At 43.5% G+C, this 19,526-nt stretch overlaps 1 protein-coding gene across 1 annotated transcript in view; it reads left to right on the forward strand.

Moving 5' to 3' along the window:
* Positions 1–19,526, forward strand: part of ABCA4 (ATP binding cassette subfamily A member 4) — a 335,662-nt gene that overhangs the window by 174,570 nt on the left and 141,566 nt on the right. Inside the window, exon 18 of the mRNA XM_082265714.1 lies at positions 17,389–17,472. Coding sequence (XP_082121840.1) covers positions 17,389–17,472 — 84 coding nt within the window. The remainder of the gene's footprint in view (positions 1–17,388; positions 17,473–19,526) is intronic.

Consider the following 19,526-nt stretch of genomic DNA (forward strand, 5'->3'; position numbering starts at 1 on the left):
TCGGGACCCATGAACGAAAATTCTGCCTCTGTTTGTGTTTCTAAGTATTATATTAGTTGTACAAAATGTTATTCTGTTGGCTAAGCGTGAGTACAAAAAATGTTAATTAAATGGTTACAGCACTGTATTTTGTATTAAAAAAAAAAAGGAACCCAACTCGCTGTCCTTCACATCAAATTTAGTTACTATAGGGCAAGCCTTTACATTGGCCTGACTAGGGCTGGCACAATATTTCTGTCTTCTGGTGCTCCAGTATCCTCTATAATGGTATGGGGGTCTGGTTCAGCCATGAAGGATTGTGTCGTCAGTCTACATTTTACCTTAACACTTGCCCCATACCTATTATAGGAAATAGGGGTCATAGCCCTTTTTCTTCTGTGGCTGTTGAAATGTTTTTTCCAGTGGGAATAAGAAAACTAGCGAGCTCTGTACTTATGGGTGATTGGGGTGACTAGTTTTATTCAGAAATTGCACTACTCTTTAAACTAGTATGTTCTGTGCAGCAGGAATATCATTCACTTTTGTTCACAGTATTGTTGAGAAATGTTACTATTTAATCCAATTATGTGCAAGCAAAAACGCTGTTTTTTTATTTTCTTTGTGATTGGGTATTCTTTTCCTATCAACACTTAAATCCACTAAATAACCTTTGCAGAGTGCATCTTTACTTGGAAAGTGAATAGTATCTTTGCCTTTAGTAAATCAACCCACTAGTGTCCATGATCTGAGAAAAATAAATAAAGGCAAATGATAACCAGTTTACTGGTTTGCCTGACCATGAATTTACAACAAATCAAGCTATCCGCAGTGATCAGGCTGCCTTTGCAGTGCATCAGAGTCCCTTCCCAAAACTCTTCACCCTATTTCATCATAAATGTGGATGTCCTAATGTAGATCCTGCTTTCTAACTTCTGATAAAGAGTTCTGCCTAAATATAAGTTCATGCACTACATGCATGAGTGAAAAAATTATGCAGCAGGCTAGTCCATTTTGCTGAAATTTCCTTGCAGCAACTCAAAATGGTACTTAGTAGTTTGTATGCCCTCCATGTGCTTGAATGCATGCCTGACAATGTCGGGCCATGCTCCTAATGAGACGACAGATGGTGTCCTGGGGTATTTTGACTAAGGAGCAACCTGGCAGCGTCAGATGGACTGAAACATAATGTCCCAGAGGTGTTCTATTGGATTTAGGTCAGACGAGCTTCAGGGCCATTTAATGGTATAAATTCCTTCATCCTCCAGGAAATGGCTGCATACTCTCGCTACATGAGGCCGGGCATTGACGTGCACCAGGAGGAACCACTGCACCAGCGTAGGGTCTGACAATGGGTCCAATGGTTTCATCCTGATAAATAATGGTCAGGGTGCCATTGTCTAGCCTGTAGAGGTATGTGCACCCCTCTATGGATATGCCACCCCAGACCATCACTGACCCACTACCAAACTAGTCATGCTGAGCGATGTTAACATTCTCCGCAGCTCCTCTATACTCTTGAGACTGTGCTGGGAGACACAGCAAACCTTCTGGCAATGGCACATATTGATGTGCCATCCTGGAGGAGTTTGTCTGCCTGTGCAAGCTCTATAGGGTCCAGGTATCACCTCATGCTACCAGTAGTGACACTGACTCTAAATCTGAATTAGAGCAGCACTAGTAAAATTAAACTAAAATGAGACAAATAAAATTAAATATATTGATATTAGAGAAAAATAAGTCCATGCAACGCCCGTGGGAAAAAACAGGTGTCATGCACTCTCTCTTGAAGGACAGACAGGTGCGCTTGTGCACTACCGACCACCACCATACGAAATGGCCTCTCACCTCAAGAGCACTGATAATAAGCATGTAACAACCGGGCAATCTCTGGACGATCATCCACAAAGGTAAATGAAGTCAGCTTTACTCCACCGCACCATTAGCAATATATGTCCCTGGGTAAGGCTCTGGACTGCTGCTCCTTTCAGGACCATGTATTGGGGAACATAAAAGCAAACACGCCCATAGTGCAAAAATGACATACAATTTATTTGCAAAGTGCACACAAAGACAGCCTCTTACTTTGTTGTAGATAAAAAACAGCAATGGTATTCACTGCGGTGCTGGCGGGTAGGGTTGAGCGGACACCTAGATGTCCGTGTTCGACGGGTTCGGCCGAACTTTAAAAAAAAGTCCGGGTCCGTGTCCCGGACTTTTACCGAACTTTTCCCGGACACCGAACCCCATTGAAGTCAATGGGGACCCGAACTTTAAGGCACTAAAATGGCTCTAAAACACCAAAGGAAAGGGCTAGAGTGCTGCAAATGGCAGCAAAACGTAATTAAGAGCATGGCAAGTGCTCTGCAAACAAATGTGGATAGGGAAATAACTTAAAACAACAAAAAAAACCAGAAAAATAAAACAATGTTCTTCTTCATCTCTGAAGGACGAGGCCCATATGGAGTAGGAGGGAGGTTGAGGTGGTGGTGGATGTGGCGGTGACATAGGCGTGCGCACAGGGTGTGCTGGGTGTGCCTGGGCACACCCTAATCACCTAGGGCACATAGCATTGCCAGTGAGGAGATGGGAAAGATCTCCCTGGGACCTGCTCTGCTCTATTTCTCCTTGCCTACAGGTACATGGCCCCGATACATTACTCTCCCTGCTGGCAAACACATGCATGTGTATTTCAACTTTGGGGTGCACACCTTAATGCAATAGGCTGCGCACACCTATGGGCGGTGTAGGTGGAAGCGGCGGTGGAGGAGGACCAGGGCCGGATTAACAGCATCATGGGCTTGGTGCTGAGGATTTTGAAGGGCCTTAAGGGCCGTGCCTTGCCATGCACCCAGAGGAGGAAGGGTGCAGCCATGCATGCCTAATTCAACATGGGATGCTGTCTCTGAAGCCCATAAACACATCCATGCATCGCCAACTGTCCCTCCTTGTCCGGCCTTCACGCTGTGTGGGGAGGTTCTGAGGGTGCTGCCTGGGGAAGCGAGCATAGAAGCCAGACTTCTGTGTTTACAAGTGACAGAAGAGCGGTAACAGTGAATATGGCCAACCCGGGGCCTATATAAAAGGTAGGGGCCTGGAGCTGCAGCTCCAATAGCCCCTACATTAATCTGGCCCTGAGGAGGAGGACGAGGTAGCCAACACTGCTTCTTTTCAAAAATTTTAAATGAGGGTACACCCCAAAAGAGTGAGAAAGAGCAAAAATGGAACAATGGGTGGGTAAGGTCGGTATCCATTGCTATTCTGCATAAGGTACGGAAAAGTCCCGTGGGATCCATGCCTGGTTCATTTTAATGAACGTGAGCTTGTCCACATTGTCTCTGGACAGGCGGCTGCGCTTGTCTGTTATAACGCCCCCAGCCGTGCTAAATACCCGTTCAGATAATACACTGGCTGCAGGGCACGCCAGCACCTCCAAGGCGTAAAGGGCAAGCTCAGGCCATGTGCCCAATTTGGAGACCCAGAAGTTGAAGGGGGCAGACCCGTCATTCACTACATGTAGGCGTGTGCACACATACTGCTCCACCATGTTGGTAAAATGCTGCCTCCTGCTAAGACGTTCCATCTGAGCTGCTGGTGCTGCTGTTTGTTGTGGCGTGCTGACAAAGCTTTTCCACATTTCGGCCATGCTAACCCTGCCTTCTGAGGTGCTGGCGGTGCCCTGGTTGCGTTGGCGACCTCCTCCTCCTCCTCCTCTGCCTTGTGCTTCCACTGTGGCCCCGCTGTCAGATGGGAATGCCAGCAGCATGGCGTCTACCAGCGTGCGCTTGTACTCGCGCATCTTGCGATCGCGCTCCAGTGAGTGAATTAAGGACGGTACGTTGTCCTTGTAACGGGGATCCAGCAGCGTGGCCACCCAGTAATCAGCACAAGTTAGAATGTGGGCAACTCGGCGGTCGTTGTGGAGACACTGCAGCATGTAATCGCTCATGTGTGCCAGGCTGCCCAGAGGCGACGAAAGGCTGTCCTCTGTGGGAGGTGTATCGTCCGTGTCCACTGTATCCCCCCAGCCACGCACCAGTGATGGCCATGAGCTGGCCTGGGTGCCACCCTGCTGTGAACATGGTTCCATCTCCTCCTCCAGCTCCTCCTCCTCCTCATCCTCCTCATCCTCCAGAACTGTGCCCCTGCTGGACAATTGCGTCCCTGGCGTTTGCGTGTGCAGGAACCCACCCTCGGAGCCCTTGCGAATGACTGCCCTGAAAGCCTTGGAAATGTTACCTCTTCATCCTCCTCCTCCTCCTCATCCTGTGCCACATCCTCTTCCATCATCGCCCGAATTGTTTTTTCAAGGAGGCATAGAAGTGGGATAGTTAAGCTGAGAACGGCGTCATTGCCACTGGCCATGTTGGTGGAGTACTCAAAACAGCGCAACAAGGCACACAGGTCTCGCATGGAGGCCCAGTTAAATTAAATAGCGGAATAGAAAATATGATCCAAAAAAAGTGTATGTATATCACACGTACACAACCACACTGGGCCCCAATTACTATTGTTTGTACCCCTAAAAGGCTAGATGAGGAGTAGGGGGAGTATGGAACAGGCAGCACCCTCAAACCTTCAGAAGTATGAGATGAACCCCAACAACTTGGAAAGGTGGATCTCTCTCACACGTACCAACACAGACTATCCCCCAATTTAACTGATCCCCAAAGGTTTTTGATTAAATAGCGGAATAGAAAATATGATCCAAAAAAAGTGTATGTATATCACACGTACACAACCACACTAGGCCCCAATTACTATTGTTTGTACCCCTAAAAGGCTAGATGAGGAGTAGGGGGGGTATGGAACAGGCAGCACCCTCAAACCTTCAGAAGTATGAGATGAACCCCAACAACTTGGAAAGGTGGATCTCTCTCACACGTACCAACACAGACTATCCCCCAATTTAACTGATCCCCAAAGGTTTTTGATTAAATAGCGGAATAGAAAATATGATCCAAAAAAAGTGTATGTATATCACACGTACACAACCACACTAGGCCCCAATTACTATTGTTTGTACCCCTAAAAGGCTAGGAGTAGGGGGAGTATGGAACAGGCAGCACCCTCAAACCTTCAGAAGTATGAGATGAACCCCAACAACTTGGAAAGGTGGATCTCTCTCACACGTACCAACACAGACTATCCCCCAATTTAACTGATCCCCAAAGGTTTTTGATTAAATAGCGGAATAGAAAATATGATCCAAAAAAAGTGTATGTATATCACACGTACACAACCACACTAGGCCCCAATTACTATTGTTTGTACCCCTAAAAGGCTAGATGAGGAGTAGGGGGGGTATGGAACAGGCAGCACCCTCAAATCTTCAGAAGTATGAGATGAACCCCAAAAACTTGGAAAGGTGGATCTCTCTCACACGTACCAACACAGACTATCCCCCAATTTAACTGATCCCCAAAGGTTTTTGATTAAATAGCGGAATAGAAAATATGATCCAAAAAAAGTGTATGTATATCACACGTACACAACCACACTAGGCCCCAATTACTATTGTTTGTACCCCTAAAAGGCTAGATGAGGAGTAGGGGGGGTATGGAACAGGCAGCACCCTCAAACCTTCAGAAGTATGAGATGAACCCCAACAACTTGGAAAGGTGGATCTCTCTCACACGTACCAACACAGACTATCCCCCAATTTAACTGATCCCCAAAGGTTTTTGATTAAATAGCGGAATAGAAAATATGATCCAAAAAAAGTGTATGTATATCACACGTACACAACCACACTAGGCCCCAATTACTATTGTTTGTACCCCTAAAAGGCTAGGAGTAGGGGGAGTATGGAACAGGCAGCACCCTCAAACCTTCAGAAGTATGAGATGAACCCCAACAACTTGGAAAGGTGGATCTCTCTCACACGTACCAACACAGACTATCCCCCAATTTAACTGATCCCCAAAGGTTTTTGATTAAATAGCGGAATAGAAAATATGATCCAAAAAAAGTGTATGTATATCACACGTACACAACCACACTAGGCCCCAATTACTATTGTTTGTACCCCTAAAAGGCTAGATGAGGAGTAGGGGGGGTATGGAACAGGCAGCACCCTCAAATCTTCAGAAGTATGAGATGAACCCCAAAAACTTGGAAAGGTGGATCTCTCTCACACGTACCAACACAGACTATCCCCCAATTTAACTGATCCCCAAAGGTTTTTGATTAAATAGCGGAATAGAAAATATGATCCAAAAAAAGTGTATGTATATCACACGTACACAACCACACTAGGCCCCAATTACTATTGTTTGTACCCCTAAAAGGCTAGATGAGGAGTAGGGGGGGTATGGAACAGGCAGCACCCTCAAACCTTCAGAAGTATGAGATGAACCCCAACAACTTGGAAAGGTGGATCTCTCTCACACGTACCAACACAGACTATCCCCCAATTTAACTGATCCCCAAACGTTTTTGATTAAATAGCGGAATAGAAAATATGATCCAAAAAAAGTGTATGTATATCACACGTACACAACCACACTGGGCCCCAATTACTATTGTTTGTACCCCTAAAAGGCTAGATGAGGAGTAGGGGGAGTATGGAACAGGCAGCACCCTCAAACCTTCAGAAGTATGAGATGAACCCCAACAACTTGGAAAGGTGGATCTCTCTCACACGTACCAACACAGACTATCCCCCAATTTAACTGATCCCCAAAGGTTTTTGATTAAATAGCGGAATAGAAAATATGATCCAAAAAAAGTGTATGTATATCACACGTACACAACCACACTAGGCCCCAATTACTATTGTTTGTACCCCTAAAAGGCTAGATGAGGAGTAGGGGGGGTATGGAACAGGCAGCACCCTCAAACCTTCAGAAGTATGAGATGAACCCCAACAACTTGGAAAGGTGGATCTCTCTCACACGTACCAACACAGACTATCCCCCAATTTAACTGATCCCCAAAGGTTTTTGATTAAATAGCGGAATAGAAAATATGATCCAAAAAAAGTGTATGTATATCACACGTACACAACCACACTAGGCCCCAATTACTATTGTTTGTACCCCTAAAAGGCTAGGAGTAGGGGGAGTATGGAACAGGCAGCACCCTCAAACCTTCAGAAGTATGAGATGAACCCCAACAACTTGGAAAGGTGGATCTCTCTCACACGTACCAACACAGACTATCCCCCAATTTAACTGATCCCCAAAGGTTTTTGATTAAATAGCGGAATAGAAAATATGATCCAAAAAAAGTGTATGTATATCACACGTACACAACCACACTGGGCCCCAATTACTATTGTTTGTACCCCTAAAAGGCTAGATGAGGAGTAGGGGGAGTATGGAACAGGCAGCACCCTCAAACCTTCAGAAGTATGAGATGAACCCCAACAACTTGGAAAGGTGGATCTCTCTCACACGTACCAACACAGACTATCCCCCAATTTAACTGATCCCCAAAGGTTTTTGATTAAATAGCGGAATAGAAAATATGATCCAAAAAAAGTGTATGTATATCACACGTACACAACCACACTGGGCCCCAATTACTATTGTTTGTACCCCTAAAAGGCTAGATGAGGAGTAGGGGGAGTATGGAACAGGCAGCACCCTCAAACCTTCAGAAGTATGAGATGAACCCCAACAACTTGGAAAGGTGGATCTCTCTCACACGTACCAACACAGACTATCCCCCAATTTAACTGATCCCCAAAGGTTTTTGATTAAATAGCGGAATAGAAAATATGATCCAAAAAAAGTGTATGTATATCACACGTACACAACCACACTAGGCCCCAATTACTATTGTTTGTACCCCTAAAAGGCTAGATGAGGAGTAGGGGGGGTATGGAACAGGCAGCACCCTCAAACCTTCAGAAGTATGAGATGAACCCCAACAACTTGGAAAGGTGGATCTCTCTCACACGTACCAACACAGACTATCCCCCAATTTAGCTGATCCCCAAAGGTTTTTGATTAAATAGCGGAATAGAAAATATGATCCAAAAAAAGTGTATGTATATCACACGTACACAACCACACTAGGCCCCAATTACTATTGTTTGTACCCCTAAAAGGCTAGATGAGGAGTAGGGGGGGTATGGAACAGGCAGCACCCTCAAACCTTCAGAAGTATGAGATGAACCCCAACAACTTGGAAAGGTGGATCTCTCTCACACGTACCAACACAGACTATCCCCCAATTTAACTGATCCCCAAAGGTTTTTGATTAAATAGCGGAATAGAAAATATGATCCAAAAAAAGTGTATGTATATCACACGTACACAACCACACTAGGCCCCAATTACTATTGTTTGTACCCCTAAAAGGCTAGATGAGGAGTAGGGGGGGTATGGAACAGGCAGCACCCTCAAACCTTCAGAAGTATGAGATGAACCCCAACAACTTGGAAAGGTGGATCTCTCTCACACGTACCAACACAGACTATCCCCCAATTTAACTGATCCCCAAAGGTTTTTGATTAAATAGCGGAATAGAAAATATGATCCAAAAAAAGTGTATGTATATCACACGTACACAACCACACTAGGCCCCAATTACTATTGTTTGTACCCCTAAAAGGCTAGATGAGGAGTAGGGGGGGTATGGAACAGGCAGCACCCTCAAACCTTCAGAAGTATGAGATGAACCCCAACAACTTGGAAAGGTGGATCTCTCTCACACGTACCAACACAGACTATCCCCCAATTTAACTGATCCCCAAAGGTTTTTGATTAAATAGCGGAATAGAAAATATGATCCAAAAAAAGTGTATGTATATCACACGTACACAACCACACTAGGCCCCAATTACTATTGTTTGTACCCCTAAAAGGCTAGGAGTAGGGGGAGTATGGAACAGGCAGCACCCTCAAACCTTCAGAAGTATGAGATGAACCCCAACAACTTGGAAAGGTGGATCTCTCTCACACGTACCAACACAGACTATCCCCCAATTTAACTGATCCCCAAAGGTTTTTGATTAAATAGCGGAATAGAAAATATGATCCAAAAAAAGTGTATGTATATCACACGTACACAACCACACTGGGCCCCAATTACTATTGTTTGTACCCCTAAAAGGCTAGGAGTAGGGGGAGTATGGAACAGGCAGCACCCTCAAACCTTCAGAAGTATGAGATGAACCCCAACAACTTGGAAAGGTGGATCTCTCTCACACGTACCAACACAGACTATCCCCCAATTTAACTGATCCCCAAAGGTTTTTGATTAAATAGCGGAATAGAAAATATGATCCAAAAAAAGTGTATGTATATCACACGTACACAACCACACTGGGCCCCAATTACTATTGTTTGTACCCCTAAAAGGCTAGATGAGGAGTAGGGGGAGTATGGAACAGGCAGCACCCTCAAACCTTCAGAAGTATGAGATGAACCCCAACAACTTGGAAAGGTGGATCTCTCTCACACGTACCAACACAGACTATCCCCCAATTTAACTGATCCCCAAAGGTTTTTGATTAAATAGCGGAATAGAAAATATGATCCAAAAAAAGTGTATGTATATCACACGTACACAACCACACTGGGCCCCAATTACTATTGTTTGTACCCCTAAAAGGCTAGATGAGGAGTAGGGGGAGTATGGAACAGGCAGCACCCTCAAACCTTCAGAAGTATGAGATGAACCCCAACAACTTGGAAAGGTGGATCTCTCTCACACGTACCAACACAGACTATCCCCCAATTTAACTGATCCCCAAAGGTTTTTGATTAAATAGCGGAATAGAAAATATGATCCAAAAAAAGTGTATGTATATCACACGTACACAACCACACTAGGCCCCAATTACTATTGTTTGTACCCCTAAAAGGCTAGGAGTAGGGGGAGTATGGAACAGGCAGCACCCTCAAACCTTCAGAAGTATGAGATGAACCCCAACAACTTGGAAAGGTGGATCTCTCTCACACGTACCAACACAGACTATCCCCCAATTTAACTGATCCCCAAAGGTTTTTGATTAAATAGCGGAATAGAAAATATGATCCAAAAAAAGTGTATGTATATCACACGTACACAACCACACTAGGCCCCAATTACTATTGTTTGTACCCCTAAAAGGCTAGATGAGGAGTAGGGGGAGTATGGAACAGGCAGCACCCTCAAATCTTCAGAAGTATGAGATTGTGTTCACTGTACCCCACAAAGATTGAGTTCACTGCACCCCACAATGATTGTGTTCACTGCACCCCACAAAGATTGTGTTCACTGCACCTCACAAAGATTGTGTTCACTGTACCCCCCAAAGATTGTGTTCACTGCACCCCACAAAGATTCTGTTCACTGTACCCCACAAAGATTGTGTTCACTGCACCCTAAAAGGATGTTGTTCACTGCACCCCACAAAGATTGTGTTCACTGCACCCTAAAAGGATGTTGTTCACTGCACCCCAAAAAGATTGTGTTCACTGTACCCCCCCAAAGATTGTGTTCACTGCACCCCACAAAGATTGTGTTCACTGCACCCCAAAAAGATTGTGTTCACTGTACCCCCCAAAGATTGTGTTCACTGCACCCCAAAAAGATTGTGTTCACTGTACCCCCCAAAGATTGTGTTCACTGCACCCCACAAAGATTCTGTTCACTGTACCCCACAAAGATTGTGTTCACTGCACCCCAAAAAGATTGTGTTCACTGTACCCCCCCAAAGATTGTGTTCACTGCACCCCACAAAGATTCTGTTCACTGCACCCCACAAAGGATTTTGTTCACTGCACCCCAAAAAGATTGTGTTCACTGCACCCCAAAAAGGATTTTGATCACTGCACCCCAAAAAGGATGTTGTTCACTGCACCCCAAAAATGATTTTGTTCACTCCACCCCAAAAAGATTGTGTTCACTGCACCCCACAAAGATTGTGTTCACTGCACCCCAAAAAGATTGTGTTCACTGCACCCCCCAAAGATTGTGTTCACTGCACCCCACAAAGATTCTGTTCACTGTACCCCACAAAGATTGTGTTCACTGCACCCCAAAAAAGATTGTGTTCACTGCACCCCAAAAAGGATGTTGTTCACTGCACCCCAAAAAGGATGTTGTTCACTCCACCCCAAAAAGATTGTGTTCACTGCACCCCACAAAGATTGTGTTCACTGCACCCCAAAAAGATTGTGTTCACTGCACCCCAAAAATGATTTTGTTCACTGCACCCCAAAAAGGATTTTGTTCACTGCACCCCAAAAAGGATGTTGTTCACTCCACCCCAAAAAGATTGTGTTCACTGCACCCCAAAAAGATTGTGTTCACTGCACCCCACAAAGGATTTTGTTCACTGCACCCCAAAAAGATTGTGTTCACTGCACCCCAAAAAGGATGTTGTTCACTGCACCCCAAAAAGGATTTTGTTCACTGCACCCCAGAAAGATTGTGTTCACTGCACCCCACAAAGGATTTTGTTCACTGCACCCCACAAAGATTGTGTTCACTGCACACCAAAAAGGATTGTGTTCACTGCACCCCAAAAAGATTTTGTTCACTGCACCCCAAAAAGATTGTGTTCACTGCAGCCCAAAAAGATTGTGTTCACTGCAGCCCAAAAAGATTGTGTTCACTGCAGCCCAAAAAGATTGTGTTCACTGCAGCTCACACACAGAAAAATGGATGTGGATCACTGACACCTGCCTATCTCCAATCCCACACCACACAGCAATATCGATTGTAGTTTGTAGAACACAGTTTCCCTAAAATTCAGCAGACTCTGTCCCTAACAGGATTGAGAAGAGATCGTAGATCAGGATTGAGTGCAGATTCACCCCACCCCCCACACAGCAATATCGATTGTAGTTTGTAGAAGACACTGACCCTATAATTCAGCAGACTCTATCCCTAAAATGCCTACAACTCGCCCTGCCTAAACACTCCGACCTGTCCCTCAATTCTATCCGGACACAAATGGTTTTTTCCTGCCTATCTGTCCCTAATCAGCAGCCAGCACATTGATGTGTGCTCTGTCCCTTAGCTAAGCAGCAGAATGACGCTGCTGCGGCGGCTGCCTCGAACTTATAAAGACTTGGTCACATGCTTCAGACGGCCAATCACAGCTACTAAGACATTTGCAGGCATGGCTGGGATGGCTTAAGGCACACCAGTTAAACGATTGTTGATTGGCTGTTGAAAGCCCGCCATGAAAAGAGCGCCAAAGCATGCAAAACCCGGAAATAAAACGACCGAACACGGATTTTTACCCGAACATACAGTAAAGTGTCCGTGTCCGTGTTCGGGTAAAAAAAATCCAATTATTCGGTACGAACACGAATAATACAGTCCGTGTTCGCTCAACACTACTGGCGGGTCATGAAACAACCTCGCCAGACTTCCAGATAGTAGCCGGTGACGTCAACGGCTCCGCCTTCCCCCCGAACGCGTGTCGTCCTCCTAGGGGTGGAGACTTCTTCAGCGGTATGAAGGCGGCCGAGGGACGTCACCCCTTATGAAACACGGGCTTGCCGCTCATTGGATGAGCGGTCCCGGTCTGCTGATTGGCTGTTCACCCTCGTCATGGCAACACAGACGCCGCTTCTCGCTCCACAGCGGAAGTAGAGGTATCTGGTGCCGGAGAGTTAGCCTGTTTGTTATGCCGCTCGCTGATTGACCGAGCTGGCACTAAAAATACACAGTATGTAATTCAAGGAATAATAATTCACTACCAATGCTTCTCCTCTCCGCTGGCTAGCGGGAGCAGATAGGCAAAGGAGGAATATTAATAGTATGATCTATATGGATTCTAAAGACACTGTGGGTACGCTTTCATTGTAACTCTCCCTATTAGACTTGAGACTCTTTAGTTACACAGCATACCATCAGGCCCCACACAGGAACCCCTATATAGACACACTCAAAATAAATGAATACACACTCAAAATAAATGAATATATGAATATATATGAGGAGCTATCGACGTCCCGCTACTATCTGGATCACATAATACGACAAATTACAATGTAAAATTAATCTTAAAACATTATAAAACACTAAAACCATAAATTGCTAAAATGTAATATGACATCTAAAAGACAGTTAAAATAATTTTATCGATCTGAAATAAAACAATTGAGATCAAACTCAACGTTTAACCCGCGAGGAACCCCCACTTTGGTTTCATATATCCAGAACGATTCACGTTGACTGAGTTTCCTGATAAAATTTCCCCCCCTCCAATGTTTATTGACCTTTTCAATTCCCCAAAATTTCAAACTACTGGGGTCTTTATTGTGATGTTTTTTAAAATGTTGGGTAACATGGTGGGGGGTTTTTCCTTTTCTAATGCTACGTACATGTTCGGCTATTCTAGTCTGTAGGGCCCTGGATGTCCTGCCGACATACTGCAAACCGCAGTCACACTCAAGCATGTACACCACTCCTGTGGTAGAGCATGTAATAAGGTCTTTAATCTCGTATTTTTTATTTGTGGCGTTGGCCGTGAAGTCTTTCCTGCGTTTAAGATTCTTTTTTGCGGTGCGGCAAACTACACATCTGCCGCAGGCATAAAAACCTGATAAAAATGTGAATAATTTGCTTTTGGTTTGTGTGGGCGGGTCTATTACCCCTGGAGCCAAGATGTTCCTCAAATTTGGAGCCTTTTTGTATACAAAAGAAGGTTTAGGGGGTAGTTTAGCCCCAAGTATCTTGTCCTGTTGTAAGATCGGCCAATGCTTCTTTATTATTTTTTCAATTTTTTTATATTGAATATTGTAGTCCAATATAATCCTGACTTCATCAGTTTTAGGATTGGCTACCTTAGGGTTGTTAGACAGGAGAGAATCTCTTGCGACACTCTGTACCTTTAACCTGTCATTCTCCAATTTGTCTTTACAGTACCCTTTTTGAATGAACCTTTCTGTGTACAATTTTGACTGGGACTCAAAATCCGTGTCTGATGCACAATTTCGCCTAAGGCGCATATATTGTCCTTTAGGGATGTTACAGAGCCATGTGTGATGGTGGCAACTGTCCAGCGGGATGTAGGCATTACGGTCTGTTGGTTTTGAGTAATTGGAGGTGGTAAATTTGTTATCGGTTTTAGAGATGACAGGGTCTAAGAAAACAACCTTTTCTTGACTTGTTGTCCATGTTAGAACAATGTTCTTATTATTTAGGTTCAACTTGTCCATAAACATGACTAGGCTATCTTGACCCCCATCCCAGATTAGGAACAGGTCATCAATATACCTTCGATAACATACCAATTCTGGAGGGCGATCACCAAACACTACCTCTTCCTCCCAGTGGGCCATAAACAAGTTGGCCACACTGGGAGCAAAACGTGCTCCCATCGCCACTCCTCTAGTTTGTAAATAGTATGATCTGTCGTACCAGAAATAATTTCTGGTCAGACAGAACCACAAGCTACTGAGGAGGAAACTCCTTAGTTTTCTCGGAAGATGGGAGTTGGAAAATGCCCATTTGACTGCTGCTTCAGCAGCATTATGTCCGATGATGGTATACAGGGATCCAACGTCCGCTGTAACCAATATCGCAGTGCTTGAGCACGGTAAGTTTTCCACAATCTGTATTATGTGCTTGGTGTCCTTTAGGTAGGCCTTGGTGTTAGTGACCAATGGTTGTAGATATACATCTATGAACTGGCCTAGTCTAGACGTCACTGACTCGATTCCATTTACAATGGGCCTACCTGGTGGTTGTTCTTTGTCTTTATGCATCTTAGGTAAAAAATAGATGACTGGAGTGCGGCAAAATAGAGGATCCAAGTAAAGGGACTCCTTTTTATTAAGGACTCCTTTCTTTTTTCCTGATTTGACTAGAACATTGAGTTCACCTTTATATTCTGACAAAGGGTCACCCCGCAATATGCAGTATGTTTCCTGATCAGAGAGGAGGCGTGTCATCTCCTTTTTATAATATTCTTTACTGAGGACGACCAATCCTCCCCCTTTATCAGTGGGTCTGATGACTATCTCTTTGTTCTCTTCCAATGATTTTATTCCCGCTCTGATAATTTGGGGGTCATTAACTTTTCTTACTTTTAACTCCTCCAAATCCTTAAATACCATGTTCTTGAACACATCCATGTATTTATTATCCCTATTTTGGGGATTAAAAGTAGACTTGTTCCTTAGGTTAGTGTGTAGTAAAGGGTTATTGGAGGAAATAGTAGAAGCAGAGGCGATGGCGACAGGGGCAGAGGCATTCTTAATGATGGGGTTAGACATGCAATACTTTTTTACATTTAAGGAACGGACAAATTTTTGGATGCCAACATAGGTCTGAAACTTGTTTAAGTTTCGTGCCGGAGCAAACTTTAGGCCTTTGTCCAAAGTTCTCAATTCACCGTCTGCTAATTGGACCCCACTCAAATTAAAAATGCCGGCTCCTAACGGGATTTTTTTCCTCTGGAGTCTTCTGCCTCCTCTGTTTCCTCTCTGCTTCTTTTGCCTCCTTTGGCTCCTGGGGTGCCCTCTGATGGGCCCCTCCACCAGTTGTCTGACTGGTTCTGGAAAGGGAGGGGGGGGCCCTCTCTTGTCCCCCCATGTTCCCTAAAAAAGAGTTCTCATATTGGTTATTTCTGAGCGGATCAAACCTATTCTGGGTAGCAACTTGCGCATAGGTATAATCATTCCTTCCATTTCCATGCCCTCTATTACCCTGCCCTCTTATAGGTTGACCCCCTCTTTGGGGGAAATTTGTACCCCCTCTCCCCCGATTGTACCCTTGTGGGTTATGTCTCGGGGTCTGTGGTCGGTCACCTTGAGGGTATGTGTAATAACCATTTTTGATGATTATTAGGCGGAAAATGGTGATTCCCTCTTCCGGGGGCGTTATTTTTCCCTCTTCCTCCTCTACCTCCCCTTTTTTTTCCCCGATTAGGATGTCCATGTTGGGGTTCATTGTTGTAATAGGGGGCAGGTGAGGCTCTCCAGACATCATTAGGAATATCCCTAATTATAGGAGCTGGAGTAGTGGGGGGATTTTGGGAACCTTCTCCACCATCAACAGCATTATTGGTCATTTTTTGCCACTTATAGATATTATCTACCTGGAAATCACCAAAATCTCTGATGAATTTTTTCTTTTTCTTATTTTGGGTTTCTAAGTCCCATTTGACCATCCTATTTTTGAGGATTCCTGAGAGTCTAGTGAACTCCTCTGTGTCCTTATGCGGCTCTAGGGATGTTTGTAAATCTTTAATCTGGGACTCGATAATTTTCAATTTGCGTTTTTTCCTAATAAGGAGGAAATCAATAAGTTCAAGGCCTTTTTTGTTAAAAAATCCCTTCCATTCCTCCATAGACTCATTATCCAGGAGTCCATCATTGGGTGGCAGATCCCACCTTAGGCGCCTGGGGATGACACTGACCCTAGTCAAATGTGGAACTAGTGAAAAACAGTCAAAAAAGATGAGTTGGGGGAAAAAATGTCAGTGGCCTCCACCTGTAAAACCATTCCTATTTTGGAGGTCATCTCATTGTTGCCCATTTAGTGCACCTGATGTTAATTTCATTAACACCATAGCAGCTGAAACTGATTAACATCCACCCCTGCTACTTAACTGATCAGATCAATATCCCAGGAGTTTAATTGACTTGATGCTATTCTCTGATTAAAAAGTGTTCCTTTCATTTTTTTGCGCAGTGTGCTATCTGAATGGCTACTTGATGGTGGTGGATTAGTTCTGAACAACAGGATTGCTCTTTTGTCACTCACCATGCTTCTTGCATTTTGCAGATAAAGTAAAAAACGGTCCTCCTCCCTCCTGCTGTGGAACTGTACAGTTCACCAGTCTAGAATCATAAGAGACAAGGGAGCTCCCAAACTGGAGTTGTGTCCCAACAAGTCAAGGTTTAAAGAAAATCCCTTTTGAATCTTTAACTTTAACAAGGTATATGCTGTCAGAACGCATACACTGTAAAGAATGTAAGTTTATGTTAGTGCTTTACTACCATTTGAAATTAATATATGCCAGCAGCATGCTGGAGAATGGGACCGCTGCTCTCACACCGAGTGCAGTGGTCCAGGTCTAAAGTGGGCCTACATGCCCCCCCAACATTGCTCCAATCAACAACACTATACTCTGTACACAGTATTCTTGGTTGGAGCACTGTGCAGAGTGCATGTTCAACCACTGGAGAACCGGTCTGTGGGGGCAGTGGTCCAGGTCCTAAGAATGCTGTCGGAACAGGAAAAGTTAATAGTAGTAAATCACTAACATATTTACAAGATCCTTTTAGAAATCTCACATGTTCTTTACTTTTTAAACAGACTGACTGCATAACCCTATTAAAAGCTTCAATTGGGCTCCAAGAAAAAGTGAGCAAATGTAAACTGTACATATCCTTGTTTCATCATATGGTAAATGCAGCCCTACATAATCCAATACACCCATTTAACCTGTAGATACACAAAATATTCTGTCTGTGCTCCACAATAATATTGAAATTATCTGTATTTTAGGGGAATATGGCATCCCAAAACCGTGGTACTTTCCATTCTTGGCAAACTATTGGATTACCTTTGAAAATTATTGGGAAGGTGATGGTAAGAAATATCCTGTACTAATCTTTCTGAATGAAATAATATGTAGGCATTGTGTGACTGGGTAAAAAGATTAAATTCAGTACAGTGGGAATATTATTGAGTGGCTTTGAACTTCTAATTGGCCTATAATTATTTTATGGAATTACTGGGCAATGACTCATCCGAATGACTTTGATGCTAATGAGAAGTTTCAAACAGAGAAAAACTGGGCTAATTTTAGTGTCATGTAATAAAAGATAATATGCTAGAGTCTTGGAAAAAAATTAAGATTTATTTTTGCATGATATTCTTAGAAATTCAGAAATCTAATATTAAAGTTGAACTCAAGGCTAACATTTAAATACTCAGATGAAATACACATATGAGAGCTGTTTTACCTGCCAAAGGATATGCATTTCTGTCCATCTAATTCTGAGATGTATCCAGCTCTACTGCATAGCATAGCCCTGTCTGGCAGGGCAGGTGACATCTCTTACAGGTCTTGTTACCCCCACTCCTTGTGACTGGACAGTGAAAGAAGAAGCAGCAGGCTGTTGAGCTCATCTGTCTGTCACTCTGCTCTCTCCTTCTATCAGCATTCCTTGACCGCACATAAACACAACTGTACAACTATCAGACTCCTTTTGCTGCTCCTCCTTCTCTCAGTCTGAGCAGTGCTGCACAGGGACTGCAAACGTTTGATAGCAAGTCAAATTTAGGTAACTGCACTGCTTGCATTCAAAAATGCATTTACAGTTACAAAGCTGCTTTAATTTCTGACTTTTATATCTTCCTGAAGTTCAGTTTTTAAAGTAGAACAACAGTTAGAGCTTTTATTTTAATATTTATTTATATGTTTTCCATGGAGCAGGTAAGGGTTAGAACTTCTCTCAGTTTTTATTGCTGTCTGCCCCCACTGGGGAAATTGCCCCAGAGACATGTAAACAGGAAGTTAGAATTTAGAAATAACAAGAACTTTGTCTTGAGTTCTACTTTAGAGAAAACCTGCATTTGTGTTTGGAATCTAATGTCCTATTTGACAGCTGATTTGAAATAAGTAGCATGTAGCTTTCAATGTAATGAGCCTTATTGATAAGAGATGACAATCACCCATTTTGGCCAGTTTCAGCTGAATAGAGATTTAAGCTTGGGTTCATGAGCTCTGTGTATGAGCTTTGACCAATCACTCTTAAGAGTACCAATCCAAGAGCTCAGTTAGTAATCCCAGCCTTTACCCACTTGTCTGTAAAAATGCCCTTCTTATTTTCCTTATATACCACCACTGGATACTAAAAGTTCAAAAACATCTTATTTTAGGAGACAAATTCACATTTTACAAATAATGAAGAGTCATAATAATAAATCAAAATTGAAAACAGAAACAATACAATCAACCAACACCAACCACTATAATAAATTTACATGATTTTGTTTGTTGAAAGTTTGTAATGCAGTAGATGTGCAGCTAGACGAGAGCTGACTACAAGCTGATAAGTTGCCAATAGCTGGATTTCAACCGTGTACAGGTCCAGAAACACAGATCTTTTGCTAGTTGTTTTTGTATTTCACAATACTTAAAGCTGAATTTCAGGCACACTATGAATTGATTCCAGCAAGGTGCATGACAATTCCTGGGCTTAGCTCTATTATTTATATCTGACAGCTTTATAGTTTGCCTGGAAGACAGCTATTGCTGTAGTTCCAGGTGAGCGACACTGATCCTTCTGAGCTCTGCATCTTGAACAGGAGAGTCACTGCAGCTGCTATGCTCGCCCATCCCCTCCTTCTGCCCAATCAATGAAGTCTAGGTATTATGTGAACAAATTCACAAAATACAAAGGCTTCTGTGAATGGGCAGCAGAGGGGAGGGGCAGACATAGCTGCTCTGTGTGTTTCTCTCCTCTTAGATCACCAGAGTGTCTCTCTGGCAGAGCAATAAATCTGTCAAATGTAAATAATAAAGATAAGCCCAAGAGATGTCATACACAGCTTCTTGGACTTAACTTGTAGTGCGCCTTCACTTTTTACAAAGTGGCTGAATACCTGAGTTTCACATTTTTTTTTTCCTAAAAAAA

Source organism: Pelophylax lessonae (genome assembly GCF_965119305.1).
Source record: "Pelophylax lessonae genome assembly, chromosome: 8".
NCBI classification, from domain to species: Eukaryota; Metazoa; Chordata; class Amphibia; order Anura; family Ranidae; genus Pelophylax; species Pelophylax lessonae.